Source organism: Populus nigra, chromosome 2 (genome assembly GCF_951802175.1).
Source record: "Populus nigra chromosome 2, ddPopNigr1.1, whole genome shotgun sequence".
Classification (NCBI taxonomy): Eukaryota; Viridiplantae; Streptophyta; class Magnoliopsida; order Malpighiales; family Salicaceae; genus Populus; species Populus nigra.
Genome location: NC_084853.1, coordinates 40,316,685 through 40,331,584, shown reverse-complemented (window position 1 = coordinate 40,331,584; position 14,900 = coordinate 40,316,685). Strand labels below are relative to the sequence as shown.

General features: G+C 34.0%; 3 protein-coding genes across 6 annotated transcripts; 1 reads left to right on the top strand and 2 right to left on the bottom strand.

Moving 5' to 3' along the window:
• Positions 1-119: 119 nt before the first annotated feature.
• LOC133681713 (magnesium/proton exchanger) lies at positions 120-5,642 on the bottom strand. Of its 3 annotated transcripts, none has more exons than XM_062104823.1 (9): positions 5,485-5,642; positions 4,702-5,164; positions 3,722-3,897; positions 3,070-3,188; positions 2,834-2,964; positions 2,031-2,155; positions 1,410-1,626; positions 1,172-1,301; positions 120-392 (listed from the first exon to the last, which is right to left on the bottom strand). In XM_062104823.1, the coding sequence occupies exons 2-9, from the start codon at positions 5,093-5,095 to the stop codon at positions 227-229; spliced, it is 1,458 nt and encodes a 485-aa protein (XP_061960807.1). In that variant the 5' UTR covers positions 5,096-5,164; positions 5,485-5,642; the 3' UTR covers positions 120-226. The 3 variants fall into 3 exon arrangements, with proteins under 3 accessions (XP_061960807.1, XP_061960806.1, XP_061960805.1); XM_062104822.1 differs by having other exon boundaries at positions 120-538; positions 2,840-2,964; XM_062104821.1 differs by having other exon boundaries at positions 120-538; positions 5,485-5,640.
• Positions 5,643-10,192: 4,550 nt separating this feature from the next.
• Positions 10,193-11,507, bottom strand: LOC133681656 (large ribosomal subunit protein eL22z). Its single transcript, XM_062104752.1, has 2 exons — positions 11,160-11,507; positions 10,193-10,519 (listed from the first exon to the last, which is right to left on the bottom strand). Exons 1-2 carry the CDS (start codon positions 11,387-11,389, stop codon positions 10,375-10,377), a joined length of 375 nt encoding a protein of 124 aa, XP_061960736.1. The 5' UTR covers positions 11,390-11,507; the 3' UTR covers positions 10,193-10,374.
• A 160-nt stretch (positions 11,508-11,667) lies between these two features.
• On the top strand, positions 11,668-13,710 carry LOC133682070 (outer envelope pore protein 16-4, chloroplastic). Of its 2 annotated transcripts, none has more exons than XM_062105320.1 (6): positions 11,668-11,812; positions 11,914-11,965; positions 12,051-12,082; positions 12,172-12,205; positions 12,701-12,768; positions 13,326-13,710. In XM_062105320.1, the coding sequence occupies exons 1-6, from the start codon at positions 11,741-11,743 to the stop codon at positions 13,446-13,448; spliced, it is 381 nt and encodes a 126-aa protein (XP_061961304.1). In that variant the 5' UTR covers positions 11,668-11,740; the 3' UTR covers positions 13,449-13,710. The 2 variants fall into 2 exon arrangements, with proteins under 2 accessions (XP_061961304.1, XP_061961303.1); XM_062105319.1 differs by having other exon boundaries at positions 13,295-13,710.
• The last annotated feature ends 1,190 nt before the right edge of the window (positions 13,711-14,900 follow it).

The following is a 14,900-nucleotide window of genomic DNA, read 5'->3' as shown; positions in this document are numbered from 1 at the left end:
TGAAAATAAACATGAATGGCGAAATCGAGCAGCCTGTTAAAGTCTTACCCACACGGAGCAAATTACAATACATGCGCACTGGATCTTTCTCGGGGCTAGTTCAAGCTATTATAACAGAATGATACAAAGGGAATCCTAAAAGACCTTAATTGGAGAGAATTCAATGGATACAAGAGACCTTTCAAATATTGGGAAGCAACCCAAAAAGAACGGAAATAAATTTTAGCTAAAAGCTGTCTATCAAATAATGCCAGAGACTCTGAGGGAGGAGAGCACAACAAAAATAATCCAAAGCAACATGAAATACACAAAGGTTACCCATGCCCAGATCCTTGGTCCTCCAAGTTCTGCTTTCAGTGTCAAACGCCTGAGCACGAGAACAGCAATACAGCCTATAGAAGTACAGAAGAAAACAAGCAATGAAAAGCTGAGTCCAGCAGCATTTTGAATACGCAACGGTTCGTTGTACATGAAAAAATTGTAGGCAGTGTCAATAAGCCATGGAACACCGATTCCTACATATATGTTCACCGAATTGCTGGAAAGAAAAGAAAGGGACAGATCAGTTCATGTTTGTGCAACTACATCTGCATAATAATAGAATTTTTTATCTTTCAGCAGGTGGCAAAACAAAGTTTCACAAAGAGAGAATTTGAGGCTAGAAAGATGAGGAGAATAAACAAAACTCCAGTCCTTGTACATAGAATTCTCTACCTCTCAAATTCACCACTTGTAATTCCTGAGAGTATTATCATTTCGGAGAACATCTCTTTACTGTTAATTTGCTTGAACAACTTCAAAGAGATTGAAGATTTGGCACGTGTCCTCCTTTACCATTTCAGTTTTACATATCATAATAGTATTACATAAAGGTCAGCGTTAGACTTGCATGAATTTCTGTCTTTGGGTTTGGATTTTAACTTAAACAGCACCCTACAATAAGATAAAAAAAAATAATAATAATAGCTGTCTTTCCTTAATCTGACACAAACATCCAGTATTCAGAACCACAAGCATAACAAAAACCCATTACCAGCTATAATACTCAAACCAATGAGGTTTCCCTGAATCTCTTTTGGAATAAGAAACAATGTGATGGAAACATTTAGGTATTTGAAAATGACCAAATATCATGTAAGAATATCCCAAATAAAGTACAGTAATGAAAAACCTGCAAGTGATGTTTGCAATGGCGGAGTCTGCTGTTGTCTGGCGTTCAGCAGCAATCTTACTCGCCACTAAATCCGGCCATGAAGTTCCACTAGCTAATGCTGTGAATGCAATGACATAAGCATTTATTCCTGCAATGATATAAACCATTTGTGAACAAAGGTTGAGTAGATATAGCATGATAATCAACAACTCCAGGAATGGAAACTGGGATAATAATTTGTAGAGAGTTTGGAAACCTGTGACACAGCTTATGACATCAGTGAGCTTTGTTACAATGTAAGCTATTCCACTGATGAATAGTAGAGAGAAAATAAAGGCAATCCAGCCATGAGCAAAATGATATGGAGGCACAAAAGCGAACAAAAGTCTCCAAGGTGCAAGGATTAGTTGCCAGGAAATTCTTGCTACCCGTAGATGAATACTGTTTAGTTTTCTTGTTTCTAGACTTTCCATCTGTTTAAAAAAACTTGAAATTATTCCCCCAAAATAGCAGGAAAAGAAATGGAAAATAAGAAAATTTTGCAGACAACCATGAGCAAAAAGAAGGTTAAACATAGACTTCTATGCATAAAGCTGTTTGATAAAATCACAAAATGAACTCCATGAAAGGCAATCGGTGCCAGACAATATTACAAATTTACAATGGCATGAGATGAGTGAAAATTTATTTAACACAGAGAGAAATGATCCCGAGCATTATTATTTTTTACCAGTAAGGAAAACATATTGATTAAAGCAAAAGGTGACAAAAAAGGGAACGCCCATCTGGATACAGGAATAAATGCTTATATAGCCATCAATTTCTTACAGCAGTCACTAAAAATACACACACATATATATAGCATGAGTTGCAATACCGTGAGTGCATCCACAAATTGCTCTTTCCAAAGAGAAAGCACATGTGAATCTTTCTCCTGGTGAAAATGTTTGTTGGAGGATTCAGCTGCGTCATCTGTTACAGGCACTTTTTGATAGACTGGACCTGAACAGAAAAAATTCTAGGTTGAAAAGGATACAGTTACAAAAATTCATGGTTGGGTTCTAATCTGTCATCGTCTCACATATGCAAAACCTAATTGATGCAGCAACTTGATTGTTTGACTATGATGATTTCATTTAAACACTATACAGGGTGTCTTATCTTTCTAGCATTGAATATGTATGTGCTTATTTGAGAAAAAAAAGATGAATACATCTGTTCAGTTTAATTTTAATGCCTTGCTTAGGGAATCCTTAAGCCTTGCTTAGGGAATAAGATATAATTTTAATGCCCCTTCACATAAAGAAAACCTCACAGTTCAGTTTAATTTCTCATTTTTTTGGTAAAAACATGGAAAGCATTAATACATATGTTCTTAATTAACATGTCAAGTTGCATTCCCATTCCACCACCAATTCTGTTAGTTGCAAGTTCAATATTCTATTATCATCTTATATCATCGTAATCTCACGGTGACTTTAAGGCCTAATACTTCTATAAGATGAATCAGGTGGAAAAATATTTGCAGTGTTAACCATGCCAGTCACTCCCACAATTCATGACCACATATGAAAATTAACAATAAATGGTATGTGGCCTGCTTTTCATGAACTGTTTAAGAGTAGAGTGCTGAGGTATGAAAGTTGTTAGACTACCATTAGTATTAATGCAGAAATGCACCTGTACCATTATTTGAATGGATAGAGAATATGTCAACAACATTCCCATTTTCTTCCCCATACACATTGTTCTCATGCGTGGGAGAAGGGACCTCTCCCGGCACCCACTCCTCTGGCCTTTCCGTTCTTGGACTTCAGATTACGAGAAGCATCAGAAGCAGGAAGATTGAACACAGAGCCAGATAAGTGATTGCTTTTATTCAACAAGAAAATAAAAGGGGAGAAAGAAAGACATACATAGGAAGAGATAAGTAAGGCCAGCGCTTGTCTTGAGCATAAGCATGCATTAGCAGTAAACCATATTGCAATACCGTCAATAAGGCTTCCCAAAGCGTAATGACATTCGGGGTCCATACCTGCAACAAAGGCAAGAGTCAAGACCTTTTTATTGCCAAGAAAGTGCTTGATATATGTAAACTTCAATCACAAATACATCTTTTCAAATGCATTAAGTTTTCTGCTTCTATTAAAAAAAAAGGAAAGAAAAGAAAAAAAAATGAGATAATCAGATCATGAACCCCACCTGTAGTGACATTTATTTTATCCATTTGATGCAATCCAGATATAATATCAAGAACCGCTAGTGGGGAACAGGGAGGTTTAGTTAATGACAACTATCCCTATAACATATCATAGCATGACCAGTCTATATTAAAATAAACTAATGCAAAATGCATATGTACATATGTAGTGGAGTTGAGAACATTGACAATATAACATAAGAGCAACAATATGAACATGTCCAGGAAAGTTAAAAGATCCAGTGGCTAAAAGCAAAAATGAAGATCTTAATTCTTAATCAATGAATCAAACATATATAGCAAATCCATAATATACTCCAAAATTGTTCACTGTTGCAGTTCACATGAGAGGGGAATGCGGAAATTACCTCTAAAATTATATAGAGCCAAATGTATGCCCAGAAAGACCAAAACAGCTCCACCAGCCAAACTCCTATATCAGCTATCTTTTTCAATTCTCCGGCTTTCGGAACCACAACACAAACAGCATGGATTGGAAAAAGGTCAAATGCAGCAGAGCCAACAAGTGTTCCAGGACCCATCCCTATACATTAAGTAATTTTGCAAACTGTCAAAAATGTCAACTTGAGACACCACTCACCTTTCACACAAATTTTGCAAACTGTCAATAATAGGAAGCCAAATGATTCAAAATGCAAGACAAACATCACCAATCTGATTATTATCGACCACTACTAACATGTCAACAGGCAATAATACATACATTAAAAAAAGTTTATACAAGGATGAGAGAGGAGGTGAAAAAGATTGTTAACTTCATCAAATCAAACTTGATAGAATTTTATTTGCATCATTACAAATTAACAACATAATCAATACATGACCATAAAAAAGAACAGCATATTCAATCTGTAAATTTCAAAACCTTACAACTTTTTTCTCTCACAATAACATTTTCACTGATTATAGATATGCAAGAACTTTCATTAACCATAGAAAATCAATCAGGTAACTCCAAGCTGAGCTCACTGATGGCCAACCCCACCCAGTATATGAAAGATAGAAGGAAACAGTGATGTCATTTTCCGAATATTATTTGGCTTGGCAAGATGAGAGTAGGGCATAAATTGCCAGCGCCTGGCAAAAACAAAGGGGCAAACAGCCTATACATAAATAAATAAAATGGACTCCACTTGGTTCAACTGCTAGTGAGTGAGGAAATCATGGATGGCCGAAATAGTAAAGACAACAGCTTAGGATTAAACAACAAGCGCACAGGTTCAATATATATGATATCACAAACCTCATACTTATGCATCCAAATTCAATTGAAATGTCTGCATAGAAAGAAATTTGAAATGATTTACAAAAGTTACAATTTGCAAACCTCCAGCATACAGGTTGCCAATATTTTGTATGGCATCAATAGTAGCTAGTGAAATCTGAGGAAAGCTGGTCCCGAAGGCAAGCAAAGAAATGTCTGCAATTGCATAATTCCACACCTTCTCATATCTGATAACTTCAGCATTCGTGTGTGGGTCAATCTCCACCACTTTCCTCGACTGCTTAACAACATTCTCCATAGACCGGAAAAAACGAGCAGTTATAGCTGATAATCCAATGAAACAATAAGCAAGACCAAGAAAATATAAGAAGGTCCGAAAACCCTCTCCAAGGGTAGTTTCGCCTCGGAAAAGAAAGTAGCTTTCACATTTGTCATGCCCAACAATATTGGTATCTCCAAATCTGCCGCCATCACTTTGGTTATACGCGGAGGCCATCGTAGTAACCTCAAGCTGCAGCTTAAATGAGCTGCAGCATCAGCAATTATTGCAGAACACTAACAAAACCTGAAGAATTAACAACTAATAAGTGAGTCTAAGCCGCAGAGAAATCCAATAATTCAAGACCAAAAATTAATTTGTTTTTGCTCTCGTTAAATGCCGCTGTTAGATTGAACAAAGATGCTCTTGCTTGTTAATTTCGAAAATTAAATAATAAGAAGAAGAAGAAGTAGAACGATCATGTATCGAAAAATTAAATCTAAAAGACTAAAACCAAATCAGATTAAGTAAATGCAATCTCGAGATGGAAAACTGTCTATGATCCTGTACTAGAGACGCGCATTTTGATATGATACGTAGGAACTCGATTGATAAGGAAAACTAACCAAGAACAAGTTCACCGGACAATCGCTGACGACCGAACGGCAACAGATGAGGAGGGTGCGGGTTCAAATTGTTAACAATGTTTTTAGAGAAAAATACAGCGATAGGTGCTGCTTTGATTTTTCTCAATCCAAACTTTATTTACTATATTTGACTTCTCCATGTATAATAAAGACGTGGAGCCATCATTTACCAATCCCTGCTAGAACTAAGATTCAATCAAGTGATTAAAGTACAAACTAGGTGAATTGAAATCAGATATTGTGTTTTTTAATTCTCGAATTAATTTATACATTAATTGAATTTTTTTTAATTATATAGTATGATGTATTTAGAGAAAAAAAATCAAATAATAGACTTCTTTAGTCATAAAATCAACTCTTTAGAGTTGTAAATGTTTACTTTTAACAGCTCCTTGTACGCGGAACCTATAATTGAAACAAATATGGAGCAATTATTATCTCTTTAGAAAAAAAAATATGCATGTTGTTTCTTAAATATATTTTTTATTTAAAAATATATTCAAATATATTTTTAATTTTTATTATATCAAAATCATCAATAAATAGTAATTTAATAATTTTTTCAAGATAAATATATTTTTAAAAAACATCTATGTTCTTAAAACCTATATTGAGAACTTGCTTGTTAAAGATTTTTCCATGGCCCACTATGTTCTCATTTCCCCTCTGCAGATATCCCTGTCCAAATAAATTGAAATTTTTTTTTCTATTTTATTTATTTTTAAAAATTAAATTTAAAAAATAATTAATTCGATGCTATTAATTATTTTTTCATTAACATAAAATTTCTCTATTTCTACTATTTGTTTAAGATTCAACGTTTTATGAAGTGCAGAACGCATCATTCCATGGAAATGACGAATGTAGACAGTTGGGAGTGTCTTCTTCTTCCTCTACAGTATTGTTATTTTTGTCCATTGCTTTTAAGCAAGATATTAAGTGCCAGGTGAATACTCATAACCTATTTTACTACGTCATAAATCTCGTGTTTTAAATTGTGGTTTAGGATTAAAAATATTATTTTGATTGTTTTTTTATTTGAACCACAGTTTAAAACTCTAAACAAATAGTACCGTATTTTAGCAGATGACGAATTAAATAATGTCGGTGTATCAGTTTTGACAAATTGGCCATCATTTGCTACCTCTTTTCTCTAGGAATGGACGCTGGCAAATCTTTCTTGTCGAGGAAAGCATTTAATTAATGCCAGATATTTTGTAGACGTGAGTATTTTAATATGAGTCACATGGTGCGTTAGGGTCTAGAAAAAAAAAAGTTTTGATTGTGTTTGCTAGTTTTTGTAGTTATGAATTAAAAAATAAATTTAAAAAAAATGAGCTTAGGTGCGGTTAATTGAATTTAGATTGGTAAAAATTATGGTTGAATTTTATATATAGCAAAAAACATATATAAAATATTTACGAAACTCAGTTAAAAAACATGTAAAAACTACTTCATAAAACCTGCGTTTTAAACTCAATTTTTTAGTGGATTTCGCAGTAGAAAACACAATTTGGTTTGTTACCAAATACCTTACTGTGTTTATTGCACCGCAAACACAAAAACAGTTGCAAAACAAACGCAACTAAAAAAAATCAATGTTACCTCCTTGTAAAATATTGTTCATTTAAACAATGTTTTTTTATTTTAAATTTAGTGTTTTTTATCCTCTAATATTAATATTATATCTATTAAATATTGAACTTTATAATTTATTTTGATTTATTTTTTATAAAGTTATTTTAATTTCATAATTCTAATAGTGAGTTTTATGTATTAGCCCAATTGACTTAGGTTTTTTTATTATTGAGTTTTTTTTTTTAATTTTATCTTTCAATATTTGGTTTCATTGGAAATAAAGCTTCACGATTTATTTTGGTTTACTTTTTACAAAATTATCCTAGTCTCAAGTTTTTTCTGTTCCTTTTTAATTTATTTATTTTTTAATCTTATCCTTCAACATTAAATTGATTGGTAATTGAGTTTCATAATTTATTTTGATTTGATTTCTATTAGGTTATCTCGATCTCATGATTCAGGTTTGACAGATTAACCCGGATTGACACTGTTAATTTTTTTTGTCACTTTTTAATTAATGTTTCCAATTTTTTTCTTCAACCTTGAGTTGATTGAGAACTTGACTTCAACATGTTTTTTTTTTTTAATAAGGTTATTATAGTCTTATGACCTGAGTTGTAAATTTTATGTGTTGACCTAGGTTGACCCGAGACGATTTAATATGTTGTTTTTTCAATATTTTTTTATAATTAGTTTTTTTTAATTAAGCTTTGCTTTTTTTTTCATTTTTTTTTTATCGGGTTATACCATTTTGCAGTAAGGATGACAATGGATTTGTATATGTGTGTTATATATATCGGGTCAAGTTTGGATTGGATTTAACAATATTCATACCGCATCCATTACCAGTAAAATAAGTTAACTGTAAAAAAATAACTCATTCATTCAGGTTGGGTCAATATCTTTTGGGTTATGATTAAATTGTCATCCCTAGTTTATAGATGTTTATTTTATTTAGATTTGTTTTTATTGATTGATTTTTTTTATTTCTTCATTCTATATTTGGATTGTTGAAAATTGATTAAAATTGGCGTAGCCTCGCGACTCGAGATGCAAGTTTTTTATGCTAGCCCGAGATGCTCTATTTTGTTATTTTTAATATTTATTTTTAGTTTTATCATTTAACATTTAGTTATATTAGAATCAACCTTTATAATTTTTCTCACTTTGAGTAGCATTCTTTTTATTATGATCATTGTTATAATCTTTTCTTTAAAAATTCACTATATTTATTGTTGCTATATTTTCTATCATATAATTAAAAGAAACATCTAATTACACATGGTAGAGTCTGTAGATTGAGTCGTGATTTTTTTTTTATCTTCTTTAAAGCTTGCCAGCAACGTGTGGACATCATTTTTTACGTTATAAAAAAATCAACCCGGCTTCAATGAAACGCGGGCCACCCATATAGTGATATCCAAAATCTAGAGGTGAATATATTTATTTTCTATCAAATAATCCTTAACTTGAAGGGTATAATTAAAAAAAAATAAGATTCAAGGACTAAAATGTACACAGATCTCAAATGTTCCCCGCCCCACTCCGAGCATCCCCTGGTTTCTTGTTGGGTGAACTCAATCTTAACTTGCAACCAAGTTCTATAAGAAAATTGAAGAGTTTGTGAAGAATCACCTTCTTTATGTCATAGTAGCTCGATGAGTGTATAGACTAGAATTTGGGCAAGAGCTATAACCCACCCCACTGTGTTAATGTTGTCGAACTCCACCCTTATGTTAAGAATTTATGCAACCAGCTCCTGCATCATCTTATCTTGTTTAGTTTCATTAAAGCTACTAATGCTATCTTAATCCATATCAACATTTTAAATAGGATGAAACCATCTGTGGTCCAATGATAAAAGTTTAGAACCAAAAAGTTTGCTCTTTGTGGTCTCAGGTTCAAGCCATGTGGTTGCTGATATGATATCCACTAGAGGCTTACATGATCGTTAACTTCAGGGCCTGTGAGATTAGTCGAGGTGCGCACAAATTAGCCCGGACACCCACATTAAACTAAAAAAAACATTTTAAATAGGATGAAATTTAAGAAAATTAAATGACATTACAAATTAACCAGATTTATAACAGACAATTAAATAATCATCCCAACATTAAAAAAATTCAACACGAATTTAAATATAAAATAAAAGAGATGCATCATTCCATGATTGATTTGTTCATGATCCTAATAAAGTAATGAAGCAGATTCACCTAATAATTTCTTTTAAAGAGGCACTTGCTATTTAAGCTTGGCCAATACAAATATATCGTGGGCTTCTCTTATTGTTCAGGTTTTGTGGTATCAAAGATCATCTCAGAAGGACACGTGCATACAAGATAAACACATTTACCATCTTTTGCAAATGGGTAGGATATCTCTAAAATGATGAAATGCATTGCAGCACTTTTCAAAATATTTTTTTATTTTTTTAAATTTATTTTTAATATCATACACAATTTAAAAATATCCCTTAAAGTATGAAAGACAGCTACCAATTTCTCAATACGAAGTCTACTTGATTCGACCAAATCTGCCACATTAGCCCCTTTAAAAATAATAACATTTTGACTATTTTTTTCAAAAAATATCTATCGAGTTGTCTATCAACTAAGATTATAACACCAAGTCAATCATTTTTTTTATTTTACTATTATTAATTTTACCATTCAATATAAACTAAAATAAATATAATAATTTTTTAAAATATTAAAGTTAAGCAATAATACATATTAAAAAGAGTAAAATAGATTATATATATTATTCTTCTTGTCCACGTCAACTAACAAGGACACAAAAACAGTGCTGTATCAAAGGAATGATAAAAAACTCGCTAATCATCCACGATTAAAATCCCAATCCACAGCTAATCAATGAAAACCACATAACAGCATTGATGCTATCAATTAATCCGAACTAACCGAACAAGGGAGATAAAAGCACAAGACCAATCAGTGCAACATCAGAGAAGCCTCATCTGATAACAAGAAACTCATAACAACTATGCAGTGCTATATTAAATAAGCAACAGAAACCATGAGCATGCATTGATGATTCAAGACGAGGCAGAAACAAGAACCTAGCCATGACAATCTCTATAGCCAAACCCTAGAAAGAAATTCGGATTGTATTAATAGCATCTAATACATGAAAATTGAAAATAGAAATCCACTTATCAGTAGCCAAAATTTCAAAGAACAAGTGAGGAAAACCCAACCGCTAATATCGATAACGGAGGCCCTAAAATGAGTAAACAGAACAGATAATCAGAAGAAATACTGAGCCGAGTCTTCACTCTTCCTCCTCTCCCTCATTCTCGGCAATGTTAAAGTAGCGCAATTCATAAACATTCCTGTCTTTGTTGGAAGAAATAACTCGAAGCCAGTCCCTCACATTGTGTTTCTTCAAGTACTTTTTGGTCAAGTACTTTAAATACCTGGAAAAAAAGAAGCACAAATAGTATGAAATAATATTTAGGTCAGACAACCAGTAGAAGTTGGATTCGAAATAGGAAATAATAACATCAGGGATCTTAAAATTCTATGCATGAACAACAATCAATATATTCCATCAATCCAAAGATACAAGCCTGCTTCAGTCTAGCTGCTTGTTAGTCAATTGCATAACAAATAATATCGCAAAACAAATCTATAAATAGTAATGCCTTATCCCCCATTTTCACCGAAGCAAGTACCTTGGGAAAATTACCAACCAGTCCAGCAGTCACATGAAGTCATGATAAAGTGAGAAGGAGACGCTTGATTTTCATCATCTGCAACTACATTCAAGACTACGAGCAGATTTTGTTCCTTTTTTTTAAAATATATATTTATAATCAAGGATTGCCGAGACAATGATTTATGGTTCTTCCAGACAAAACAAAACGTATAGTTCTCATGAACATGAATCAAACTCCTAATTCTTAAGAAACTTGGTCATTTGCATCACCAACATAGAGGATTCCATAAGAAGAATTTCAAGGATTGATTTTTATAGAAAAAAAATCTAAGCACAGAAGAAACTGAATGAGGATGGATTCAAGCAACGAACATAAATAAAGATTGATGAGCAAGTACCGCTTAGAGAAGTTGCTGTCGGAGGTAACGGTGATCTTGTTCTTCTCACGAGTAACGGTAACAGAGTCACCAAGAGCACCGGCCTTTCCACCAACCTTGATCCTCTCCTGGAGGAACTTCTCGAGAGAGGCGATATCCATGATCTTATCCTCCACCGGCTTAGCGCAATCAATGACGAAGGACGCTCCCTTCTTCTTTCCCTTTGCTCCTGCTGCTGCCGCCCGACTCATTTTTGCTCTCTAATACACAGGTAAAAATTGAGCCCTCTTTCCCCTCCGTCTGCTGATAAAAGAGCGCCGTGTGGGTGAGACAGAGACTGAATATATTGGTACGAGATGGAAAAGGGATCTAGGGTTTTTCTTTTCTTTTGGAGGGCCTCCTTTCCACGACGTCGTTCAAGGCCTTTTAGTAATTTACACATACGGGTTTTGCTGAAATAATGACGTCATCTTCGTAGATAAAAAGTAACACTTGCATACTACGTCGTTTTTATCCCTTTTCAGCTATGGCTTTGGTCTTGGTAACCGGAAGGTGAAAAAGGGGAGAGAAATGGGAATTCAGAAGTGGGAAAAGAGAGGGAGATGGAAGAAGAACTCATCGGCGCGGTGCCGTGCTCTTCCCTCGCCGTTGATTCCGTACTCCGTGTTGGAACGGTAATCATAACTATCCAAAGAAACTCCATTGACAGACAGAGAAACCTTGACTGATTGTTTGATTACTGAAAACTGAATGAACCTTTGTGATTTCTGTTCAGGCAGGTGCAATTTGGGGGTCATGCATAGGTCCTTATGATGCTCGTAAAAGAGGTGATTTCCTTCTCAACCTGTTAGTAGCTACCATCTATCCAAAATTGACACTTATTGAATTTGTTTTATTTTTGTAAACGTACAGGCCTGACTGGCGTAGCTCAGGCTTCCTTTGTGGTAAGATAGTTTCTATTACTATTTCATTTCTTGAATCTTTTCTCTTTTCATTTTGGCGTGGCTTTTTTTATTATTATTTTCATGTGCAGGCAAAGACAATAGGGAAATTCGGTTTCCAATGTGGTAATTCGCTGAATATCTCTTATTTGGTCGGCCTTTTGAAGCTATAGCATTGCACTTTAATTTATATTTCAGACAATGCTATCAGAGGAAGATGATTTAGGTGGTTTTCGACAAGCTTGTAACCAGTAGAAAAGCATAATGTATCTGGGGATCGGTTAGGTGCATATGCAAATTGGCTTGGATGGGTGTGTAAGCACTTATCCATCCGATTACAACAGCATATGAAATAAAAGACATATCATGAGGTCGATAAAGAGTAAACCACTGAATTAGTCAATTAGGATTAGACATCTACGTTTTAGGAAATAGATTCATAGAGATGTAAGTTCTATGGTATGTGTAGCACTTTGATATTTAGTTATAATACAGCATCAGTGTATGATTATTACATATGGCTGTTCCTTTCAAGACACATTTGCTGCTTCTTTCAGAACATTTATCAGCTGTTTCCAAAGCTCACTTATTTCGATCTTGCATTACTGTCTTATTGCCCAGGGCTTGTCGCTGGAGTTTTTACTGCTACTTGTTGTGGAATTCAAAGATATAGGAGGCAGAATGACTGGGTTAGTTATATATCAACCTTGTTGCCATTGCTACTCATAGATCAACACAACTTGAATCATTATCAGTTTGATAATTGTAAGATCTAAGTTATTGAAATATTTATTTTTTTCTCCTGCATGCATCAAATTGTTAGCGAGATCCCCCTTTTTAGGAGGGAGCTGCGCATGAGAAAAGCAAGGATAAAGATCATGATAATATGAACTTCATTTTATTATGAATATTATCAAGGGAAGTTTTAGACCGTATATTGTAGTCTCTGTTGTTTTCTTTTAAGGAAATATAATGTTTTAAGGCTACCACTATTATTTTCATTGACTGATATGATCTTATTCAATATTTGAATTATAATTTAAATTACAAATATCAAATAGATTCCTTTTGCATCTTTACATGGTTGTGTATTTAGGATGATTATTTGCAAGTTGTTGACTTGCACACAAAAAAAAGTTCATTTATCAAGCACGGTGCTCTTGGAAACGCTTGATGATTAAGTGAAGAACATATCAAAGTTTTTTCTTCATACAGGTGAATCCTCTAATTGCGGGTGCTGTGGCAGGGGCAGCTGTTGCTGCTGGGACAAGAAGTTGGACACAGGTTGTTGGGATGGCTGGTCTGGTTTCTGCCTTTAGTGTTGCCGCTGATTATTCCAAAACCTTTTGAGTTATCTGCTAAAAAATAACAGAGGTGGTCAAGCTAGGTGATCTTTCCTCTTTGGCCTCTACCATATACACCTGGTTACCATCTACATCCCACCTGTTTGATTTTTTTTAGGTAATTATTTGTTACTGGAACATTATTATCTGATTCATCTGAAATTGAACTTAGGGGAGTGTTACTTGCTTCCATTTGATAAAAGACTCACCTAGCTAAATTTTCCAACTCGGATTAGCTTTTCTTTCCTTATTTATTTGGATTAGGGTTGACCCCTACAATTAGCTATACCTTGAAGTGCCATCTTTCATTCAAGTATATTTACTTCTTCCTTTATCCTCTCTTAGGATTTCACCCTCAGATCTTTCTATTTCACGTTTCACGGCAATGTCACCGATTCTTTTTATGAACGACTTATTTTAGTTTCCACTGGATTATCTTCTATAGTATCATACATACTTTTCAGAATCGTTTTTTAACGGGCCCCTTTGATGAGCAACTGATTCTTTCTCTAACAATTGCGTGCATTACCAAGTCTTGCAGTTTTAAGGAAATGTTTACCTTCATTCCAAGATCATTATCATTCACCGAATCACCCTTTGGTAATGCATGGGAACAATTTTGGGATCAAAATATTTTCATATGAGAGGCAAAATATAAAATTTTGTTTCTGGATTCCATTAAATTGCTCACGTTAATTATCTTTATGGCGGCATCATAATGATTGCATTGCTCAATAACTCTACTAACTACAGCTTGCTTTCACCAATTTTGCACGAATTGGGAATGCAAACTGGAGCCCAAAAGCAAGGACCGTGAAATGATCCGTATTAGATGTGGCATGAACCAAGTTAATTAGGATTAGTTGTGGAATATGTAGTTAATCTTTAGATTACTGGGATGTTATATGGAAAGGTCATCTTGATTAAACTTGGAGAAAGTCCATAATCCATAGGGATGACCCCACTATTTACCCAACAAGCGTATTAGAGCTTTGGTATAGTGCAGCAATTAGTAGTGGAGCATTAGGTTAGTTTTGCGTCTGTTTTGTTGTTTGTGGAATTCTAAATTTAAAATGAGCACACTGTTGACGGGGAGGTTTAACCACTTGGTGTTCTACTGTTGTTGCCATGGAACACCTTGAGATAGTTTGTAAAAAGCATTTAAGATTGAACTATTTTGTTTCAACTCGGTACAATATAAGGCTTTAAGCTACTGTAGTAATGTGAAAGGTTGCTGGGTTTTTCAGTTTGTATCGAAGTGATACGAGATGTTTTAACTGATTATAGACCTCAATGCGTGGAAAAATATCATATAAAATATTTGATAGAATAAACAAGTGTGAGTTAGCTTTTTTAAAGGCTTAATCAGGTTTTGTGCTAGTAGCCAATCTAGTCCAAACAATTATCAATGTGGATATAAAGGAAAAACCCTCTTTTGAGACCTTGTGTTTTCATGTTCGTGCATTTACAGGGGTGTT

Excerpts from the sequence above, each read along its gene's own strand:
- LOC133681713 (XM_062104821.1), bottom strand. The coding sequence starts at position 5,095 with ATGGCCTCCGCGTATAACCAAAGTGATGGCGGCAGATTTGGAGATACC. Across the intron at positions 2,965-3,069 it reads CCTTACTTATCTCTTCCTAT|TCCAAGAACGGAAAGGCCAG; the intron begins GTATGTCTTTCT and ends CGTAATCTGAAG. Across the intron at positions 539-1,171 it reads ATTGCAAACATCACTTGCAG|CAATTCGGTGAACATATATG; the intron begins GTTTTTCATTAC and ends TTTTCTTTCCAG.
- LOC133681656 (XM_062104752.1), bottom strand. The coding sequence starts at position 11,389 with ATGAGTCGGGCGGCAGCAGCAGGAGCAAAGGGAAAGAAGAAGGGAGCG. Across the intron at positions 10,520-11,159 it reads GACAGCAACTTCTCTAAGCG|GTATTTAAAGTACTTGACCA; the intron begins GTACTTGCTCAT and ends CTTTTTTTCCAG.
- LOC133682070 (XM_062105319.1), top strand. The coding sequence starts at position 11,741 with ATGGAAGAAGAACTCATCGGCGCGGTGCCGTGCTCTTCCCTCGCCGTT. Across the intron at positions 12,083-12,171 it reads TAGCTCAGGCTTCCTTTGTG|GCAAAGACAATAGGGAAATT; the intron begins GTAAGATAGTTT and ends TTTCATGTGCAG. Across the intron at positions 12,206-12,700 it reads GAAATTCGGTTTCCAATGTG|GGCTTGTCGCTGGAGTTTTT; the intron begins GTAATTCGCTGA and ends CTTATTGCCCAG.